The 22871-nt window shown below is 42.3% G+C and overlaps 1 protein-coding gene across 4 annotated transcripts in view; it reads left to right on the top strand.

Moving 5' to 3' along the window:
* The window catches only part of ABCA1 (ATP binding cassette subfamily A member 1), a 131751-nt gene that overhangs the window by 100243 nt on the left and 8637 nt on the right, over positions 1 to 22871 (top strand). For all 4 annotated transcript variants that reach the window (XM_014840064.3, XM_070519100.1, XM_070519098.1 and 1 more), the window contains exons 26-44: positions 75 to 123; positions 320 to 433; positions 1497 to 1645; positions 3326 to 3450; positions 5119 to 5217; positions 8263 to 8452; positions 9505 to 9599; positions 10591 to 10623; positions 11694 to 11799; positions 12642 to 12716; positions 13231 to 13400; positions 14694 to 14871; positions 16800 to 16915; positions 17014 to 17158; positions 18554 to 18677; positions 19760 to 19889; positions 20160 to 20280; positions 21082 to 21144; positions 21777 to 21883. In XM_014840064.3, coding sequence (XP_014695550.1) covers positions 75 to 123; positions 320 to 433; positions 1497 to 1645; positions 3326 to 3450; positions 5119 to 5217; positions 8263 to 8452; positions 9505 to 9599; positions 10591 to 10623; positions 11694 to 11799; positions 12642 to 12716; positions 13231 to 13400; positions 14694 to 14871; positions 16800 to 16915; positions 17014 to 17158; positions 18554 to 18677; positions 19760 to 19889; positions 20160 to 20280; positions 21082 to 21144; positions 21777 to 21883 — 2189 coding nt within the window. The remainder of the gene's footprint in view (positions 1 to 74; positions 124 to 319; positions 434 to 1496; positions 1646 to 3325; positions 3451 to 5118; positions 5218 to 8262; positions 8453 to 9504; positions 9600 to 10590; positions 10624 to 11693; positions 11800 to 12641; positions 12717 to 13230; positions 13401 to 14693; positions 14872 to 16799; positions 16916 to 17013; positions 17159 to 18553; positions 18678 to 19759; positions 19890 to 20159; positions 20281 to 21081; positions 21145 to 21776; positions 21884 to 22871) is intronic.

The raw sequence follows: 22871 nt of genomic DNA on the forward strand, positions 1-22871 counted from the left end.
TCAATAATCATGGCATTAATGGTTTTTCTCATAACGTGGTGTTTATAATATTCTCACTTACTCTTATTTTTCAGATATTTCTCAAAGTGGCTGAAGAGAGTGGGGTGGATGCTGAGACCTCAGGTAACCCTCCAGGGGGCGCTGCACCCTCTCAGGGCTGTGCCTCCTGTAGGCTGTCTTAGTTCACCACTGTAGTACCTTTCCCTTTGAATTGTTTTCTGACATTCTTATTTTTAGTGTGATGGGTTTGTTACAGATGGGGAGAGTTTGTTTTGTTACAAATAAAATGAAATGTGAGATTCTTTCCCTTTGCCTTCAGATGGCACCTTGCCAGCAAGACGAAAGAGACGTGCCTTCGGGGACAAGCAGAGCTGTCTTCGCCCATTCACTGAAGACGATGCTATTGATCCAAATGATTCTGACATAGACCCAGGTCCGTTTGGGCAAGATCTGTGTTTCGTTGCTTGAAAGTGAATTTCTCTCTTATGTTCTTCTCCGGTGTTATCTTTTGATGGCCTTGAACCCAGGATTATAGATACCTACAGGGACCAAAGGGAAGAGAGAAAATGAGAAAAGCCACTTCCCTTTTCCAGTGTTGTGCACACGGTCAAACCTGAAAGTGCCTGTTCTCATGACGTCCTTCATTGAGTTGAGATCTTTCTCTCAAGATACACATCAAAAGATGGTCCCTCAATCCTCTGAATCCATTTATGATCTTTTCTGTAGAGTCCCAGTTTCTTGCATACATCAGAGTCCCAGTTTAATTGTTGAATAGATATTCTTTGAATGGATGGATGATTTTGAAAGAGTCAGAGAGGTGAATTTGCTTTTAGAGTTGATTGTACCCTTAGACTTAGATATTTTGGATGACTGTGTCCCTTTGTGTTTGGGGATGGAGAAGGGGAGGCAAGAAATCAAGCAAATATTGGTAAGATGTCAAAGCACCGCAGTTACGAATCATTTGTTTTAGATGAGAATTTCTCTAAATTCTTAGCAACAGAAACCTTTCTGGCTCATGTGTGTGGCCCCCATGTTCTCCCTGACTCCGTACGTTGTCAGTACTTAAGTCATTTAAATCTGTCCATCTTTCACCAAGAATATAATAGATGGGAGACAGATTGCCATTGTGTGTTCTCAAGTATGTCAGCCTGCAATCATGGCCTGTTTCCTAGAATATTCTATCAGGAATTGGGATGATCTGAATGACTGCATGCAGCACCCAGTTAGGTGTGAACGCATCTCTTCAGTGGTCTCAGGGCACCTTCATTTTCCGCACTCATCAGACAAGAACTGAAAGGCAGAGACTGCTGTTGTCACACATTTTGAGTCATAACTGTTTCTTGGACATAGATTTGTCATGAAAGCCCTTTTACTTCTGAGATACTTTTACCTTCAAATGCAGACCTCCAGGATGGTGACTGAAGATGCCAGAAGGAGCATGGTGATGTCAAAAGTGCCTAAGGTAATAGGTGACCTTGAGTGTTGGCTTCTTGCAGAATCCAGAGAGACAGACCTGCTCAGCGGGATGGACGGCAAAGGCTCCTACCAGGTGAAGGGCTGGAAGCTCACACAGCAACAGTTTGTGGCCCTTTTGTGGAAGAGGCTGCTGATTGCCAGACGGAGTCGCAAGGGATTCTTTGCTCAGGTGAGAAGTGCTGTTCCAGGCAAGGACTCGGCCTCATGGGTGGTCCCCCTGACCAGTGGAGGCAGGATAGCATCGTGGGTATGAGACGGATGCTGGAGCCAGATTATCCATCTTTCCATGTCAGTTCTGCTTCTTGCCACTGGTGTATCTGCGGGCAAGTTACTCCTCTGTGCCTCAGTCTCCTCAGCTGTAAAATGGGGACAATAATAGGACCTGTGACATGGGGTTGTTATGAGGGTTAAAATGAGTGAGTGCTTAGACTAGGCCTCACATTAGTAATTATTATTATTATTATTTTTAGTAGTTTTATTGTAGAGGAGAGCATAACAAGGACAAATTTAGAAAACCTGGCTGGGCAAATTCAGTTTTCATAATCTGACAGCTGATATGCCCAGATGCACTTGACATATGAACTTATTGGAAATATGATTTTTCTCTAAATTGATGATTAACTGCAAACTGATAGGAAAGATAACCAGAGAGGTCAGAAAAAATTGATGAAGAGAGACGACTCGGTACTCTTATTGCCTGTGTGTCAGAGTTTGCATGCTAACTGGCTTGGTTAGGAGGGAGAAAATTATTCCAGTCTATGAAGTCAAGTAGCACAGAGGAAGAGTCTGCAGAGATTCTTGCCTACACACTGCGGGTGATGCAGAGAGTGTGAGTTTGGAGCATCCAGACCTGGTTTTGGATTCTGGTTCTGCTACTTATTTGCTGTGTGACTTTGGGCAAGTTACGTAGTCTCTGTTACCTTGTTTGTTGATTGGTGATAATGCTACTACTGCTTAGGGTTGTAAAAGTATTTGAGATAATTCTTATTTCAGTACTTTCCCATGTAATTATTCACTCAGTAATAATTTTATGCATTGAAACCCTAGTTTATTAGACCCAGGGGCATCATTTAAATCTTTAAGGTTTTTTAAGCATAGATTTTTTAGGAATAAATGGAAGAACCTTACAGTTTTCTTATAAAGTATGTACAGGTCCTTGTTCTCAGAGAAGGTACAGGGGTAAAGTTTGAGGAGGTACAAGAGGATTTAGATAATTATCCATTTTGAGGCCATCAAGGGAGACAATGGCTGCTTTCCCTTTCTTGGAGACATTGCTGTAGAGTGGGTTTATCAGAGTGTGGGATCTGAATGGGTCATCCAGTCTCGGTCTCAGATTACAAATGAGAAACTGAGGCCAGAGTTGGAGGTGACTTCACATGGATCCACTTGTAGTAGAGACAGAACCAGACTTCAGGTCTTCTGGCTCCTGGTCCAGGGCTTCTCCTCTCAGCCTTCCTCTGATCTGAGCTGGGCTCATGGCCCAGTGTGTCTTTCTCAGGTTTTCAGAGGGAAAACGGCAGGACTCAGTGGTCTGAGTCACCCTGACGTGTGACCACTGTTTACTCTCTGAAGTTCTCAGCTTAACACCCCGACCAGGTGGCCGTAGCCTTTGGCCTGGTACTGCTTAGCTTCCAGAAATACCCTGGAGGGAAGAGGTTTAGTTTTCAGGCTCCACAGCTTCCAAGCCACTAAAAATGCCTTCGTGGAGCTTGGCTGTGGGCCCTGTGCTCATTCGCATGCTGGTTGGTCTGGGTGCTGGCTGGACACGTAGGGGCGTATCCTTTGGCCTTTTTTCTAACACTTGCCCTTCTCCTGCAATTTCCCTTCCCTCTCCATCCCCTGACTATAGATTGTCCTCCCGGCTGTGTTTGTCTGCATTGCCCTGGTGTTCAGTCTGATTGTGCCACCCTTTGGCAAGTACCCCAGCCTGGAACTTCAGCCCTGGATGTACAACGAACAGTACACATTTGTCAGGTATGTGTTGGCCTTCCGTACCGAAGGAGAGAGGTGAGCTCAGGCAGACCAAGGGTGTTTACTATGCTGAGGGCCAAGGGGAGGTGATCTCAAGATTTCCACAGTGGAACGGATTTTATCTGCTGTGGTTAAAGCCCCTACACAAATGAATATTGGACGCAAAGAACAGCAGTGAACAAAACCTGAAATAATAGTTCTCTGTGGCCGCATTTGAGCTCCTTTCCTCCTTATACTGCTGTTGTCAGGAACCGTCATATATGTTTATGTAAATAATCTGCCCTTGCAAAAACAATCTTTGAGCTATGTAATATATTTGGATTTTTATTTTGCTGTTAGTGCTGAGTGGATTCAGACTCCTGGCCTTCCTGTGGACAGCAGAGCGGAACCCTGCCTGGTCTTTTTGCGCCATCCTCTCCCCTTCCAGTGCTCTATCAGACAATGCTCTCTTGCTGTTCAAAGGGTTTTCATGGCCAGTTTTTTCAGAAGTGGGTGGCCAGGTCCTTCTTCTTAGTCTGTCTGAGTGTGGAAGCTCCACTGAAACCTGTCCACCGTGGGTGACCCTGCTGGTATTTGAAATACTGGTGGCATAACTGTCAGCATCACAGCAACACACAGCCACCACAATATGACAAATGACAGATGGGTGGTGTGGTTCAGGAAATGAACCCGGGCTGTGACTGTGAGAGCACCGAATCTTAACTACTAGACCAGTACACTAGGGCTAGCTTTGGATATTTACAGCTATGTTTAATTTTGTAGTTTAATTACAGGCCTTCCATACACCATAAGAGCATTGTAATTCCAGGTTCTTGTTTTCTGCACAGTACAATTCATGCATTTATTATCTATTCTCTTAGGTTGTAGATACTGGCTAGTGTTTGTTCTTTAAATGAACATACCAGCTACTCTCTATCAATCCACTGTACCAAAAAAAGGATAAACGAGTTTCTCCATTTCTTTAACCAGGAGTTTTCTTTAGTCCTCTAGTATTTATAGACCTTTAGATGGGGGAAGTATGTCAGTGATGTGAAAAGGGAAGCTTAAAAAAAAATACAAGAAAAAAAATACGTAAGCATGTGAATTGGTCTCTATTCTCTAACTCCATGTTCCCTCCTATTTGGTTCACGTTTACTGTCTTCTTTCCTTTCCCAGCAGCTGACCCTGTGTTGCCTAGGGCTGTGGAACATGGGCTGATGAAGTTTTTGTAATCCATGCCCAGTATTGTTTGTGTTTTCTAGTTGTCCATGCAAACACTCATCCAATAAAATCTGCCTCCCCTTTCCTAGAAAATCCTGGTTGTCTCTGCCTAATGGAAAATTATGAAAGTACTTTTGAAATACTGATCCTTAATGAATTTTACTTCATATTAAAATACATATGTAACTGTGTATATGTATGTGTGTGCATACACACATGAACACCTCCATACATGTAACTTACTTACACAAGCTCTACTTTGGAGTCCTGTATGTTACCTTGATAACAAATATATGGCCAGAGTCTCAGCTCCTTATGGGTTGGTTCTGTGTTTTATTCGTGTCGCTCTTAAGAGCTTGGCACACAGAAAATACTTGATTAAAAAAGTAGTTTAACTTAAGAATGGGGAGGTGGAAAATTCTCCCTGGTTTTAATGAATTGCTGAGCTGGCTGCCTCTCATGTACCCACAGTAATGATGCTCCTGAGGATGTGAGCACCCAGGAACTCTTGAATGCCCTCACCAGAGACCCTGGCTTCGGGACCCGATGTATGGAAGGAAACCCAATCCCGTAAGTGCCACTTTAGACCCTCTATGGCTGGCTGCTTCTGCTTGCCACCTGATGTGATCTGTGATAACACTGACTGCATTTATCAGCTGCATGCCACACTGTGACCTCCATCATTTGCCCTTTGAATCATTTTTTATTTTAAAAAAGCTAATATCTAATCAATATTACTTATCTAATCAAACCTATCTAATACCTAATCAAACCATCTAGGAACACACATAGCAGACCAGGAGAGTCGTCTATCATCCCGCAAAGAAAATCACTACAGACTTGTTTACTGCTTTAGAAATTAATATTTAATTTAATAGCTCTTTATACTTACTGATAAATGCTTTTCCCTTTTCTCCTTCCCCCCAACTCCTGTACCTAAGTGCAGAGATGAGCTGCCATGATTATCTAATTTGCAGTTTTGCTTATCAGCTTCTTCACTTTAACAACCTGAAAAGAGGATGTAATAATTTTTATAAAAATGGACATTTTCTTGTTTTAGAGTGGCATGTTTTATCATTCTTTCCTTAAATCCTTTTTTAAAAAAGTAGTCAGTATATAAATAAGTTCAGTGAAATACCCATATGACTCTTAAGTGTGTCCAGAGATGTTTGTGAGTAAAGACAATGAAGAGACGGGAGGAGCTTCTGAGAGAGCCGAAGGATGGCAGACGTGGGTTCAAGTTTCCAAGCTCAGGTAGAATTTGCAGTTGAGATCCTTAACCACAAACTCTGAGGAATTATCGAGAGTGCAAAAAGGTGTAGGAAGATTGCAGAAGGGCTAACTTGAATTCCAGATTTAAAGGGAAATACTGACCCTGCAAGTGACAGACGAGTGATTGCCATGCCTGTGTGTGCAAGGTTCTAGAACAGATTTCTAAATGGATAGCTACTATGTACTTGTTAGGTCTTAATAATTGGATTCTTACTAAACGTTTGTTAGTACTTAATACTTAATGGGTAGTAAATCCTAGCAGCCGATGTCAGTTCCTAAAGAACAAGATGACGAAGCTGGAGAAGGACACAGGGACATCCTATCTGGATTTCACAAGAGTTTTTTTTTAAAGATTGGCACCTGAGCTAACATCTGTTGCCAGTCGTCTTTTTTTCCCCCTTCTTCTTCTCCCCAAAGCCCCCCAGTACATAGTTGTATATTCTAGTTGTAGGTCATTCTGGTTGTGCTGTGTGGGACGCCACCTCAGCATGGCTTCATGAGCAGTGCCAGATCCACGCCCAGGATCTGAACCAGTGAAACCCAGGCCGCTGAAGCAGAGTGCACGAACCCAACCACTCAGCCATGGGGCCGGCCCCTCGCAAGACTTTTGATTAGATTCCACCTGAAGGCGAGATAGAAGAATGAGATGAGATGAGGGGTAGAGTTAGGTGGATTCATTACATGCCAGCTGAATACTATGGACTCATAGGTTGATGCCAGCCCTTGAAGGGTCTGTCGGAGCCGGGTCTGGATTGAGAACTAGCCTACAGAGACAAATGGGGTGCTGCCCCTGACATCACAGGGCTCTCAGCTTTGAGGCAGAGCACCGCTGAAGGTGTGCTGGGAGCAGTCTGATGTATAGGCCCCACTCTAGCAACTTTTAGGCTTTTCAAAAGTAGTAGTGGGGCCTGCCCAGTGGCGCAGCAGTTAAATTTGCATGTTCCACTTTGGTGACTCAGATCCTCGGTGCGGACGCACGCACTGCTCATCAAGCCATGCTGTGGTAGGCGTCCAGCATAGAAAAATGGAGGAAGATGTGCATGGATGTTAGCTTGGGGCTAATCTTCCTCAAAAAAAAAAAAAGTAGTAGTAGAACTAAGGGAAGTTTGGCTGGGACATTTCCTTGTGGCATTTAATTTTGTCTCAGCCACTCATTTTTTGCAGGTTTTAGAGTGCGAGCTTCAAGAGGGCCCTGGGTCTTAGTTTGACTTTTTCTATTTAGTTTGGGTGCTTTAAAGGGAGAACTAGAGAGCAACCCCCAAAACTGTTCCATTTGATACGAGAATAAGATAAAGACTGTGGCTCTGCTTTAAATTGTAGAATTTTGGAACTGGAAGGAACACTAGAAATATTGAAACATGACTTGTTGAAACAAGTCATTTTATACTTTTATTTTACTAGTGGAGAAAATAAGCCCCGAGAGGGCCAATTGTTGTTGATGGCCTCACGGTAATCCAGAGCTCAAGTCAGGCATAAGGGCTTTGTCTTTTGTCACCTGGGGAGCTTGTAAACAACCTAGCTCTTCATGTCCCAAGCACTCTCACCCTCACTCACACCCCCCAATTCTCTACTTGTTTTGAAACATAAAGTGAATCTCACCATTCTCCACCAGATTTTCAGCACATTGAACGTAAAATCCAGACTCCTCCCCAGGCCTGTGTTATCTGGCTCCTGTCTCCTTCTCCTCGTCTCCCCTTGATCTTCCTCACAGCTCATCACATTCCAGCCACACTGCCTCCCTCTGATTACTCAAGAAAAGAAAACTCAGGGCCTTTGTACCTGCACTTGCTCTTGCTTCTGCTTGTAATGTTCTTTTCCCCCAAATCTCGACCTGGCTTCTCCTCTCTCATCGTTTATGTTTTGGCAGAAATATCACCTCTTGAGGTGGTCCTTTCTCACCAGTTACCCCCTCTTTATTTTGCTTAATTTTTGGCCATCTGAGATTACATTATTGAATTGATGTCTAACTCTTCCTTGGAAACACAAACTCCACGAAGGCAGGGACTTTGTCTTGTTCACCCCAAACTCTCAAATATGCAGCACAGTGTCCGGCACATAGTACGTGCTCAATGAATATTTGTTGCCTGAACACATGGGCATTGACCACATGCTGGTGGATTGGGTTGACTTCAGTTCAGCAAATGAGCATTTAGGGCCTCTTTGCATTCCTTCATCCTTATCTGTAAAATGAGTTTGCAGCTTACAAGGCTATGAGGAGATACAGCAATCAAATGGTGATGGGGTAGATGCATGCTTGCAGTTGTCATTGATTGGTCCTGTGCTCCTGAGGTAATAGGAAAGGCCCTCTCGGGTGATGCTAACCTTAATGTCCCCCCTTTGCAGAGGCATGCCCTGCTCAGTAGGGGAGGAGGAGTGGACCACAGCCCAAGTTCCTCACACCATCATGGACCTCTTCCAAAATGGGAACTGGACGATGGAGAACCCCTCACCTGCCTGCCAGTGTAGCAGTGACAAAATCAAAAAGATGCTGCCCGTGTGTCCCCTGGGGGCTGGGGGACTGCCTCCTCCACAAGTGAGTCTCTTTCCTCTGTGACTGAGCAGGTGGGGGTGCAGGGTGGGCTGGGAGCTTCTGTTTGGCAAGAAGGAGTGGATGACGTATCATTCAGGTGGGTCTCTTTCAGGCTTGATGTTAATTCTTGTCATAGGGAAAAGCATGTGAGTTTGAGGGGAGGGGGCCTGGACCACATTCTTCCCATATCTGAGGGAGCTTAGCCTGTTTCTCTATTTTGAAAAGTCAGCCTAGTTACTGATTTGTTTGTGTTTAAGGCAGAACACAACACTCTGGATCAATGGGCTGTGGAAGAGACACTGTGGCCTCTCCCACAGTGGTGGTATCACAGGACAGGCTGTGACAGGTCCAGCTTCATCCCTGGTTCTGCCACAGATGAGCTGGTGACCTTGTATAGGCCACTCTGAGTCCCTGTGCCTCTTTTCTCATCTTCAAATTAAGGAGGCTGGCCCATAAAACTTCTGCGGGTCTCCTCAACTCTGACATCCTCTGAGACTCTGAGTGTGGGAAGTAGTGCTGAGCCATTTTTTCTGAGATGGATTTCAGGAAGAGGCCTGCTTCTGATATCTCTCTGCTGCTTTATCAGCATCCAGGTTGCAGGGTGAGGACAAGCAACTTTAAACGGGTGTGAGAACTTGAAGAGGTCTTGGTTACTTCTCTTTCAAATGATAGCCAATCTATTGTATGTCAGTATATAATCAGCGTAACTCCAATGAACAAAAGGAACAAAAGAATTCACTAGGCATAGCCAATGATGCTGCTCCCTAAAAACATTTTGTGACTATAAAGCATCATATTTTACTGTCTATTGTTTAGTAGTTCAGAATAGTTTCCTGGGGAAGACCTTGGCTTGGCATAAGTGAGTGGCCAGTGCTGAGGGCAGAATGGACCAGGTCTTGGTGGTTGGCTGATGGTGGTGCCTGGGCTCTTTGAGCAGGGTCTGGTCACACTGTGGTCCATGTTTGAGGGACATATGTCACTGTTGTCTTTATTTTGTTTTCCACCCCAATTCTGGTCCATAAAGACACATGTGCTTGGTTTTTCTGTGATAACAGAGAAAACAGAACACTGCGGACATCCTTCAGAACCTGACGGGAAGAAACATTTCGGATTATCTGGTGAAGACCTATGTGCAGATCATAGCCAAAAGGTCATTATTTACTAAACTTGGCCCTTGCTTTGTCATTACTGATCAAGGAATTAAAGGCCTAAAAATCGTAGACTGAGTAGTGGGAGAAACATCAAATTTTGGCCTGATTTTCTCTTTTGGAAGTTAGGATATTCTTTCAAACTAGAAGAGATGATGAAAGGTATCATGAACACTCAGTTGTCAGCCTCAAGATTGAGGCTGCCTGGTTCCAGAATGAAAGTAAATCTGGATTCAAATTCGAATTCTGCCCCTTACTAGCTGTTTGACCAGGGACAGCAAGTTACCGTTTTAAAGCCTGGGTTGTATAAAATGTGATGATAATGTTGCTCTTACTAGTTTGTTGTGAGAATTAAATGAACTGATACATGTACAGTACCTCTCATGGATGGAATGCATGATAATATGTGGCGTATAAAGGGAGCCCTGGGCTGACTCAGGAGCCTGCCTTGGCTGTGGAGCCTTGAAAGAGTCATGTAGCTTCCTGGGGCATCGCAGCACAGTGCTGAGTCCTTAGCTGATGCTTAGGAAATATCTGTTGTGGTTTCCTTCTCATCATCTTGGTTAGTTGGGCCTCTTGGTTAGGAGTTCTCAGTGACTTTAAATGACACGGGTATGCTTGAATGCCAGTTACTGTGAGTTTCCAAGAAAGAGACGTAACCTCTCCATATGTCATCCATAATTGAAGTATTACTTTGAATTTAAAAAGCTTCTAGTTTGGTCCCTTCTTTGTCTATAAGGTGGTTTTTGAATCGGTTTAATGCAAGGCATGATTTTCATATAAATAATAAGGTTGTAAGATGGAGAGAAGACAGGACATGCTGATTAGGGCTCCTTTCTATGGGCACAACCCTACGTCACCACCCTGATCACTGGATCATTTCTGCCCCTTTGTTGTATCCTCAGGTAGATAGCTCATCCTTTTGTGTCATCAGGAATGGGATCACTGTTTCTTTGAACTGATTTTTGGTTTCTTTGTCTTTGGCTTCTTCAGCTTAAAGAACAAGATCTGGGTGAATGAGTTTAGGTAAGTGGACCTCTTCCTGCACTTTCTTTAGTTTCTTTGACTCCTGCAGTTCAAGAGGATGCTTTTGATGCAGGTGTCACGGATCCCGGGAGGTTGTTGGTCTGGGGGTTGTTTTGCCCGTGGTATTTCTGCTTGGTTCCCACCTGCCACTTCAGAGGCCTTTGAAAGCTTGGCATGCTGATTTCCTTGAGGAGATTCAGAAGTTGCTTGTGGGTATCTGGGGATTTAATAGGAAGCACAGTGTTGTGTGGGGAATGCCTGTGCTAGTTACACTTTGCCCCTAAATCAGATCCCCAGGGGTCTTAGGGACTTGAGGACAATTTTTCAGGCCTTTGGAATCAGACTAAGAAGGTCTTAGATGAAATAAGAGGCATCAAAACCATCTGTTTTCACTGTATTTAAATCCATTTATCCTTCTGGGTTTTGAAGGAACAGATGGGACTGGGGAAGAAGAGAGGAAGAATACTTGAAGTCCATTCATACCTCTTGGAAAATGAGATACCTTACATGGCTGCCTCAGAACTTAGCCCTGTCACTGCTTCCCACTTTTCCTCTTGGCCTTTTCTCCAAGGGCCAGGACCCACAGAACTCTGAGTAGAGCAAACTGGGCCCCCTATGGTGGCACTCATGCCAGGAAAGAGCCTAGCCTGTTTTGTAAGCCCTCCTTAGCCTCTCTGGTCAGTGTCCCTCACTGCTCGTCCTGACTCCACATCTGCTTGCCTAGAGTCCCAAGTTCAGGGCTGAGCCCACAAGGTTGGAGGAACAGCTGTGAGATGAACGACCATTCTTTCCTCAACGTCTCAGATATCTTGGTCTGTCTATAATCAGGCGCAGGCCCCTCCCCTTTCCCGTTTAGTTTCTATGAGCCCCCAAGCAGGAATCATAGAGTTAAGAGATTGCCAGAATCCCTTAGAGGAGGCCAAGGTGTAACTTTCTCTGAGTCTAACTTTGGTCCTACTTTGAATAAGCAATTCATCTATATGAAGCATGTACACACTTAAGTGCTGTCTGCTGCTGAAGGATATTGTGCACCACAGTGTCTGTGTTTTAATATTAAGCTGTTGTTTTAGGTATGGCGGGTTTTCCCTGGGCGCCAGTAATTCTCAATCACTTCCTCCAAGTCAAGAAGTTAATGACGCCATAAAGCAAATAAAGAAACACTTGAAGCTGGCCAAGGTACAGTATCCATCCCAAGACCTGTCAGAAAATGGGCTGAGAGTCACTGGTACATGAGAGTAGTTGGCCGGTAAATCAGATCACCCAGCAGCTTATTGTTAAGAATTTTGAATACAAAGCCATCACTGGCACTTAGTAATCTTGTGCCAGTCAAGACTGAAATATCTGAAAGTGTAGATCAAAAACAAATTCAGAGGTTTAAAATCTCTCAGAATAACTTAAGTTTATAAATTTAGCCAGTAGGTAAATAAACTGGGCATAAGCATACTTTTCTAAAACAATTACTGGTTAAATGGGAAATGGATCATTTTCCTTAAGCTGGCAGCTGGCTTTAGGACCTGAGAAGCCCTCACTTCATTTCTCTGTATCTCAAGTTTCCCATTTTGCAGTGATAATTGAGGTCAGATGATGTGGACTCTAGGATCATGGACAGCAGTGATAGTCCTAGGCTCTGTGTCTCTGCTCTTGAGGCACAGACCCCACGAGTCTGACACATCCACACGTTGAGCGTAGTTTTGGGTCTTAGCATGATGCCAGGGGAACACTGTGAAGAATCCTCATCACCCAGTTATAGCCAGACCTCTGTGTCTTAGGACTTTGAGTCACAGGGTTTTCCCATGATTCCTCCAAGACTTGTGGCTCATGGCAACGTCAGTGCTTTAGATTTCTTGTTCCTTGTTTCTCAGTGAGCCGGTTATTCAGTGGCTTCAAATTTCGCCTCAGTGAACGAGGCAGTGGTGGTATTGCCCTCTACAAGGTTATCCTGTTGTCCAGACTCCAGACCTCCTGTTGTCCTTGCCTTGTGAACCATCCCACCTAAGGCCAGTTTCTGTTTTTCACAGGACAGTTCTGCAGATCGATTTCTCAGCAGCTTGGGAAGGTTCATGACAGGACTGGACACGAAAAATAACGTCAAGGTAAAGCCCCCTGTTCCAGTAGCTTCTTGATGAACAATAATCCTTATGTTCCCTGAAGTACTTTCAGCTTGTGATAACTTTCATAGGGGTATTTATGACAGAGAAGAACAGACTAGTAATTTTACTGGCGAGGCTGTACATTATAATGATTAAAAGAATTTGCTTTGCTGCCAGACCCACCAGGTGGACCATGTGGCCTTGACCAAGTTACTTAACCTATCTAAGACTCAGTTTCCTAATCTATAAAATAGAGACAGTGATCATGGCTCTCTCAAAGCTTCAGTGAGGATTAAATGAGTTAAAGATACGAGGTAGTCAGCACAGTGCCTGGCCACATGGTCTGTGCTCAGTACCCTGGCTGCTGTTGTTACTTTGCCGTGTTCTCTGACCATAATGTTTTGTCCTGGTGTGTGACTGGAATTTCTGAAGTTTACATGTGTGTGTTTTTGTGTGCACTTACCTCTGGAAGCTGGGTTTGGGAGCATCACCTTGTACCTGGCATGTTTTATTTCAGGTGTGGTTCAATAACAAGGGCTGGCATGCCATCAGCTCTTTCTTGAATGTCATCAACAATGCCATTCTCCGGGCCAACCTGCAGAAGGGAGAGAACCCCAGCCGGTATGGGATTACCGCTTTCAATCACCCCCTGAACCTCACCAAGCAGCAGCTCTCGGAGGTGGCTCTGTAAGTGTAGCTGGATCTGGATGGATCAGGTGGGGAGAGGAGAGGGTGTTTGGCGGAATCATGGAGCAGGGAAGGAAGTATGAAGCTGGTTGTAGAGTAACCGTTGGGGAAAGAGTTACATTGTGGGATGTCTGGGTTGGTCCAGGCTCGAGACAAAAAATGATCAGGTTATGAAGTGGCTGACAGGAGTTAAACTGCAGAAGATAAATGACTCTGATATGTAAAAACCATCACATTTAGTGAATTCATATAAAGTAAGTTAACATTGTTAATAAAGTCCTAAAATATTTTAACTCACCATTCACACGATGTTTAATAAAAAATCTGTTTCATTTGTTTTGAAACCACTGTTTTTAAACTTGGTGAAACATGCCTTTATCAGCTTGTGCTTTTAATTCCTGAAGAGAGAGAGAGTATGCGCACGCGTGTGTGTGTGTGAGAGAGAGAGAGAGAGTGAAGTTAAAGCCAATGTGACCTCATTTAGAGTGGATAGCCTTTGGAATCATAGAGATCTGGGTTTGAATCTGATTTCTAAACTTTCCGGATATATGCTGTTAAATGAGGCAATTCATGTAAATTGCTAAGTCCAGCACTTGGCACATGGTTGATATTCAACACACGTTAGATCCTTTTTCTGATATGGAGCATGGCACAGTAGTTATTTCTGCTTAACTCATACAGAATATCAATATATGTCACTGGGATCTTTATACCAAGCTCATATAAAATTTATATATGTAAATAGTTTATATTAAACCTGTTTAATGGACTTATAAGACCATTTTTCTTATAATAAGAATCTGATAGAATTTTTGTGTGTGTTAGATTGATATGCCACACGCTGTTGTTTTCAAACTTATTTACAGCCAGAAATTGTTTGAAGAGTTTCACACTAATATTTCTGCTTTATTTAGTTTTCAAGCTACACTAGTTTTTTATGTGTGAAAATTTACAACTTACTGCTCTTGGAAGGTCAAGAAGAGCGGAACAAAGTGATGCCATTAGGCCACTCTTAGACTTCCTGTAATAGTTTCTTTATGGCGGTGGACTCTTTTTGACCTCAGTGGAATCAGTTTTGCATTTAAATTGTCAGGTTTTTTTTTTTTCTGACTTGAAAATAATTATCTTTAACCCTGAATAAAATCTATTTGGTGAGCCTATTTTTTTCCCCGGGCTGTGCTTCGTGTGTGTGTGTGTGTGTGTGTGTGTGTGTGTGTGTGTGTGTCCGTCCTCCTGATTGAGTCCTCAACTGCATCAGTGGCCACTCATATCCTCACTGCCTTTCTTTTTCAGGATGACCACATCAGTGGATGTCCTCGTGTCCATCTGTGTCATCTTTGCAATGTCCTTCGTCCCGGCCAGCTTTGTTGTGTTCCTGATCCAAGAGCGGGTCAGCAAAGCGAAGCACCTGCAGTTCATCAGTGGAGTGAAGCCCGTCATCTACTGGCTCTCCAATTTTGTCTGGGACATGGTAAGAACACCGGTCTGCTGCTGCTTCATAAATCTCTGTCAGGGCTGGGGATTGGATGAAAGAGCTCCTGGTTATCACCAGGAAGTGTTCTAGCTAGTCTAAAGACAAATGAAAAATGAAAAGGCAGAGATGGTTGTACACATTCATGTCACCAAACACGGTGTTAAGTGTAGAGCTGATCTCACACCAGAGAAGAAATCTCTCCACACTGACTGCAATTAGTACCACCAACACCTAATTTCCTAAGTGAAAACTTTCAAAGAAACATTGAGTGGAAGACTCTGAGTCAAAACTCCAGTGCCTCTAACTTGTCCGATAGATTTTTAATCTCCAGAGTCAGAGCATTCTTTTGTCTTACTAGGAAATCCATCTGTCATTTGAAAACTCTCTACATTTTGCCAGAAGCTTATCCATCCATTGCAAACATGTTTTTATGCCAGCTATCATATATTGTTTCTCTTTGGACCAATTTGGAGGACTTCAAAGAGTTCTTAAGTTCTAATTTTTGTAAAGTAGGGTTGAAATATATCTCCCTGTGAATTCCATTAATTGTAAGCCACATGGAGCAAATTTAATTCTTCTCCCACTGGACAGCCCCTCAGATATTTGAAGACAACTTTCCTTTAACCTAAATCTTTCCTAGATAAGATGATACATAACACACTCTGTAATCTCTAAAGCACTGTACAAATGTGAGTGATGATGATGGTGATGATGTCTGTGCTGATTATAGGAAGCCTCTCAGACCTGTCACTCTTCTGATCTGATCACCTCTCTATGGCCACGCTCCATATTGCTAATGTCCCTTTTGAAAAGCAAAGCCCAGAATTAACCTTGTGTTCAGGCTGTGATCTGAATGGTTACGAGTCTAGAGAGAGTGAACCTTAATCCCATACTTCTATTACTCAGCCCAAGGGGATTGTGTTTTGGAAGTAGCACTCTCTTGTTGGCAACTTGGTAGTGAACTGAAATTTCCATTTCACAGGAATGATTGTTGATGGGGTCTCTTTTATTATATACTAATGCAATGGACTTTTTTGAACCCAAACTTTATATTTATCCCTGTTAAACTGCATGTTGTTTAATATCCATTTGTTTTTGTTTTTATCTTGATCCAATAATTACTTCATTCAGTAAACACACACTGAGTGCTCACTATGTGTCTGACTGTACCAGGCTTGGGGAGATTCAGAGATGAAAGATCAAGTCCTTGAACTCAGGACCATCATGTATCTTCCTGTGTATTATATGTCCCTCCCTGCTTTAGAGCCTCTGAGGTTTGCTATAAGCATGTCTGAGGCAGAGCCATGCAGACTGAAGCTGCAAATTCTTCTAACAGCCGACAAACCCAGTCACCTCACTGCCTGTGCTTTGCTCTGCCAGCTGTGAATTCTCATAATTATCCTGTGGTCAAGTCTTAATTTCTGCATTTTAATGCTTGATACACTGTCAGGATAGACTTTAAAATGATTTTCAGTGTGATGAAACAATCTGACATTCATGTTGTAAGTGCTTACCTCATAAACAGATTACATGTGAGATTGAACTTGGGCAGACTATAATTATAGCATTAATGATGAAACAGACATGATCATCTTCAGGAAGAATAATGGAAGCTTATTTGCTGCCTGTGAAATTGAAATTACTGTGACTGGGAATCCATCGTTCAGTAAGTTTACTGAGCGTGACACCTTGCCTTAGCTGTTGGAAAGACAGAAAGGGCATGTAGTTTATAAAATCGGCCAAGGGTAAAATGCTTGTCAAAATGTATTGTCCAGTGTTTTGATTAATAGTTTATGTGGCTTCATTAATTGGAAGTTATTCTCCAATATGTTTTTCTGCCCTTTCTTGTCCGATGGTGGTGAAGGCTTGTGCTGGGTTGTGTCTTTGACGTAGGGGTGAACTTTATTCCCTTGTTTCACTTTCAGTGCAACTATGTGGTCCCTGCCACGCTGGTCATTATCATCTTCATCTGCTTCCAGCAGAAGTCCTATGTGTCCTCCACCAACCTGCCTGTGCTAGCCCTTCTGCTTTTGCTGTATGGGTAAGCTACATGGATATCAGTGGCTAAGGCATATGGTGCCCAATGGCAGAGGGAAGGCAGGGGACACCCAGTGGACATTTGTCTTTGTGCCTCACCAGGTGGTCCATCACACCTCTCATGTACCCCGCCTCCTTCGTGTTCAAGATCCCCAGCACAGCCTACGTGGTCCTCACTAGCGTGAACCTCTTCATCGGGATCAATGGCAGTGTGGCCACTTTTGTGCTGGAGCTCTTCACCAACAATGTGAGTTCTGCAGAGAGAGCGCCTCCTGCTGGGATGAGCTCTCTGGGTGCCAGAGGACAGTGTTTAATCATGGTTTTATTCTACTAGTCTGTGGTGTTAACACCACGAACCACTCTGTCCTTTTTCAGATTCTCTCTTCTCTCTGTTTGCACAGCATCTCTCTTCTCCTTTTCCTTATATTTCTCTGATCAAACCTTTCAGTTTCCTTTGACATGTTCTTTTGTACTCCTTTCTGTTTAAATGTTGCTTTTTTCAGTATTCTGTCCTCTGCCATCTCTGCTTTCCACTTTAGATACTGTCTCTGGGGATGCTCTTCATTCCCAAGGCTTTACGGCCACCTCTCAGTGTCATGTGCTGTCATCTCTCAGCTCTATGCCTTTAGCCCTGATTGTTCCCGTGAACTCTAGTCTCAGTCTTACTTGCTTAGTGGATGACTCCATTGAATTGACAGACACCCCAGACTCGACATGTCCTAATCGCCTTTCTCCTCAGAACCTACTGTTTCTCTTGCCATTCCTGTCACACTGAATGACTCTTCAACAAGATCTCTTCAACAAGGTTCCCTGTCCATTCCTCCTGTCATTACCTTTGTCCAGAGGCCTTAACTTAGCACACACGGCCTTTCAGAGGTGTACAACCCTTTCTGGCCAGTTCCCACCACACCCTTTCCCAAGGCACTGTAAGTTGCTCCTTCAGCTGAGTTGTCCCTTAAACTCGCCACACTCCTGTAGGCCTGGCTTTAAATACCCTTACTCTATCAGAGTCTCGTGATGTCTCACTTACCCTTCAAGGCTGAGCTCAAATGTGAAGCTTTCCTTACCTGCCTTATGGGAGGTGCTCTCTCTTCCCTATGCTCCCAGAGCCTGCAGTTCATGCCTCCAGTACAACACATAGCCAATTATGTAGTAACTTCCTCAGTAGAGACTGTTTCTTATTAACCTTTGCCTCTCCTGTGCCCTAGCACTGTGCGTCCAGCACGTAGCAACTTACTCAGTTATCAGATATTTGGCCACTGCTGGCTTGATGTATTTGAGAAGAATTTTTAAAATTCCCACAAAATCCTGAAACTGAAATATTGATCCAGAAATGAGCAATTTGCTTTTAAAATGCTAAGCAAATATTTTGTTATGGATTTGCTTCTGATTAAACATAACCATGTTTCTAAACTTTGCTCATATTTCTCCATATTGATAGCATTATTCCAGATATTCTAAAGACCAAAATTTTATGACATTATATATCATCAGCTATGGCTGCTGCTATCTGAATGCAAAGGTTCACTTTGACCCCAGGGAATCCAATTTTTTTCTATCCCATATTTCAGACTTTGATAAAATTTTAGCCTGAACTATAAATGACATTCAGTCTCTCACTCTCTCTGTCTTATTGTTTTAGAAGCTGAATAACATCAATGATATCCTGAAGTCCGTGTTCTTGATCTTCCCACATTTTTGCCTGGGACGTGGGCTCATTGACATGGTGAAAAACCAGGCCATGGCTGATGCCTTGGAAAGGTTTGGTGAGTGACAGCAGTGACTGGAGGATGCTTCGACAGAGATAGCAGTTTGCAGGGACCTTGGTGCTCTGGTCTTTGTTTTGGAAAGAGGCTGGTACCAGGGCACAGGACTTCTCACCACTGATAAGGCTCATCACAACGTGGCTGGTTTTGGCTTGGGCCTTGTGACACAACCGTTTGTCTGTGCCTCTGATAGCACTGAGAAAAGTGAGAGGGCAGTTTTGGAACTAGGGAAAATACTGGCTTTAGTATTTAGTGTGGACCCAGTGCCTAATGCCACTGGTTGGGTTTGTCAGAGTCACTGGGAAAGTCAAACCACAGCTTTGAGAATTAGATACAGGCCAGAGAATCAGAAGAAAGATGCACACTTTGGCTCTGACTCTTAGGAAAATCACGGACCTGCAGATATGGCCATATATTACCTTTTACATAGTCTATAAAAAGGTAATTTATTGCAGCTCTTTCTACCTTCAAAGTCTTTAAAAATATTTCTCCTGTGGCCACGTTATGATTCTTTATCCACTGGCTCATGTAGTTAGATGGCCATGTTATTTAATAGATATAGAAGAGGGACTTTTTTGAACCTTTCCAAGTTTTTCCAACTTGGAGGTACAAAGGAGATGTATAAGGAATTTAGGGAATATTTACATAAAACCAGGTGGTTTAATTGAGTCACTAGGTTACATGATATGCTACTGAAAGGGGCATCTTTTTAAAAGTACTTTTTCTAATCTTTCTTAAGCGAAACTTATAATTTGCTAAATAACCTAAGAATTACCCTGGATTGTTTGCTTTTTAAAAAAGGGTTTTTGGCATGTCTCATTAAAAAGGAAACATTATATATTTTAGATGAAGTTACAGATCTAATATACGTTGGCTCTGAAGTTCTGATTGACACTGGGTCCCAGTATATTTCTCCAAAACTCTACCCTAAATCAGATTTGGAAAGTGGTTACTCCGTTATTTTTTCCTCCTTGTCATGGGTGATAACCATTGGTGTTTCTAGGAACACAGGTGCATTTGAGCCTGAATTTGGGGTCTTAGGTGCCTCCATTCTGACTGGATCTCTGCATTCTGTCTGCCAGGGGAGAATCGCTTTGTCTCACCACTGTCTTGGGACTTGGTGGGACGAAACCTCTTCGCCATGGCTGTGGAAGGGGTAGTGTTCTTCCTCATCACTGTTCTGATCCAGTACAGATTCTTCATCAGGCCCAGGTGAGTTTCCCTCAGAATTCATGGAGTGCCTGGTTGAGGGTCACAGAAGAGGAGCACAGGGATATGCTCCTCAGCAGTGGTTGGATTGAATTGAACTCAAAGCAGGCGATTAAACTGATTGTCCTATGTCCTAATGTAGGCATCCCCTAGCCCCCAACACTGCCGATCAGGGAAACTGGAGAGTAGATTTTATAGGACTGCTTTAGAAAGTGGATCTTTGTCTTGAAAAACAGCTTGAAAGGTTGATTTTTCTTAAATTTTTTCTCCTAGACCTGTAAATGCAAAGCTTCCTCCTTTGAATGATGAGGATGAAGATGTCAGGCGAGAAAGACAGAGAATTCTTGATGGTGGAGGACAGAATGATATCTTGGAAATCAAGGAGTTGACTAAGGTGAGGCAATGAGAACAGGCTATAACTTGTCTTCAGTTTTTTTCAGCTTTATATGTTGGAAATGAGCATTTTGCTGACTTGCTTAATAAAAAGAGCATGCTTCCTAAAATGTGCATCTAAACCAAGTTTCTGTCAATTTTATTTTATTTAAAATGCACTGTGGGGACTTCTTAATTAAAGAAATCCTACTGAGAATACTTTTGTAATGTGAATTCTCAATCTCAAGTATATTTGTTTTTCACATTTACATTTATGTGTTTGTTATTAAAATATACTAATATTGTATATCTACTGTATATCTATTAGTATGAGGTAGGGAGAATAACTGGTTGGCTTTGAGTTTTGTAGTTCAAAAAGCTGAGATTGTATATCACCATTGCTCAGGAGGAGGATCTGAATTAGATGCCAGAATCCTAGTAATTCACTTTTTGGTAATATATACCATATTTGCAAAGTTTTGATTATAAGTTTTTACCCTGTAGAATTTAATTTTTAAACTATCTACAATATCTTTGTACATTAATTGAAAAATTATGTAGATATTAATGACAATTTTTTTTTAAATGTTGATATTAGATTAAAAACAAAAAGAAGTTCGCTTTTATTTTGAGCCTCAGAGTCATTCAGAAGCCACTTGCCACAGAGATAGACCAAGGCTCTTAGCACATCAAATATGCGACTTCGTTTTATCCATGGGTCTTATTTTGTGTTGTGTTTGGGTTATAATTCCCTCTTCCACCGTTGCTTGGGATGGCTGTGAGTCACCGCAGCTCATGACTTTTTGCCTTTCATTTGCTGCAGGTGTACAGAAGGAAGAGGAAGCCTGCTGTTGACAGGATTTGTGTTGGCATTCCTCCTGGCGAGGTAAAGGCACTGTGTCTACACTGTTTGTCCCTAGTAATTCAGACTGTCTCTACCAATCCAACAATAATGTCTGTGAGGGTAAAAATGGTTTTTAAAGGCTTCTTTATTTACGTCTATGTGGAGCAATTAGTCATTGAGAGGATGGGGACCCCATTTCTCAGAAGAGAACGATTTTGGATAATCTCAGGCAATTTAAGAAAAGCATGCACATCCATAACATGATTTTGTGATCTGTTCAAGATGACGATGAAATTCAAATAGATTTTAAAAAATAGATTTTCTCCTTTCTCATTCATGTTTGTGTTCTTTTATGCCCTGTAGCAAGATTAGAGGGTGAATGTGACGAGTTGGCTTCCATGACTGCTTTACACGTTAACTTTGGCCTCAACCTGATGACTCAGATAATATTTACAAATATGCTCACCCTTAAAATGATCTCATCATCAAATATGTGTTTAAATATCTACATGAGTTCTTAAAACCAAAAAAATATTTGACTCTTCTGTGATATTTAAGAACGATGTTTTAGGATCATGTCATATAAAGACTAAGCTGAGATGACGCTTTTATAAGGATCATTTATATTCAGACTTGTAGTAGTTTGCTTACACAACTTACTCAATCTTTTTCAGTGCTTTGGACTTCTGGGAGTTAATGGGGCTGGGAAATCATCAACTTTCAAGATGTTAACTGGAGATACCACTGTTACCAGGGGAGATGCTTTCCTTAACAAAAATAGGTGAGAAAAGAAGTTGTCTGTATTTTGCCACAAAGACTTTTTCTTACTTTATTTGAATAAATATATTGTTATTTTTCTGATTATAACAGTACTGTATAGTTTATAAAAATGTTGAAATAAAGTGTGAAGAAGAAAAATAAAAACATCCATAATCCCACTTCTCCAAATCTATTTTATATATACATATAAATGTATTATAAAATTGAGATCATACTGTATCTAGATTTTTAAATTAGTTTTTATTGTTAATGAGCATATTATATTTCCCAGAGTTATATATTCTGAGATGTAGAATTTCACATTGCTGCATAAAATTCCCCTATATACACGTACCTCTCATTTATTTAGTCCGTTCCTTCTGTTGGACATTTATTAGTTTCTATTTTTCACTATGTAAATATGTCCTTGGATTCATCTTTGATTATTTCCTCAGGGAAAGTTCCTACAAGGTAAAAGGGTAGGTACTTGTGAAATTGCCCTCTCTGAAGGGTGTACCACTTGATGAGGCCACCATCAAGCCATTATCTGAGAAGGCACAGGTCACTAAGCAGTCTGATCTTTGGGTGCAGCTCCACTTTAGAGACCTGTTAGCCAACGTTACCCGTGAGCACTCTAAGTATGTACGGCTTCTCTGGGCTTTTTACATGGAGAAATGGTATAAGGCGGTGGCTTTCAGACCTTTCTGACTGTGACCCATAATAGCAAATACATTTACCTCTCAACCCATAAATACATAAAAACACATGAACATGCACACATGTAAGTTAAATAAAAGTTTCATAAAACAATACTACTCTTACTACTTGTAGTGCACTGTGATATTTCTTATTCTACTCTATACCATGTCATTAAAAAATGCTGGTCGTGACCCACTAAATTTATTTCACAACCCACTAGAGGGTGACGACTCACAATTTGAAACCAGTTGACAAGGCTGCTAGCCAATAAAATTGAAAAGAGCAAAGAACTTAATGTACTCATGGATCTC

Source organism: Equus asinus, chromosome 10, assembly GCF_041296235.1.
Source record: "Equus asinus isolate D_3611 breed Donkey chromosome 10, EquAss-T2T_v2, whole genome shotgun sequence".
NCBI classification, from domain to species: Eukaryota; Metazoa; Chordata; class Mammalia; order Perissodactyla; family Equidae; genus Equus; species Equus asinus.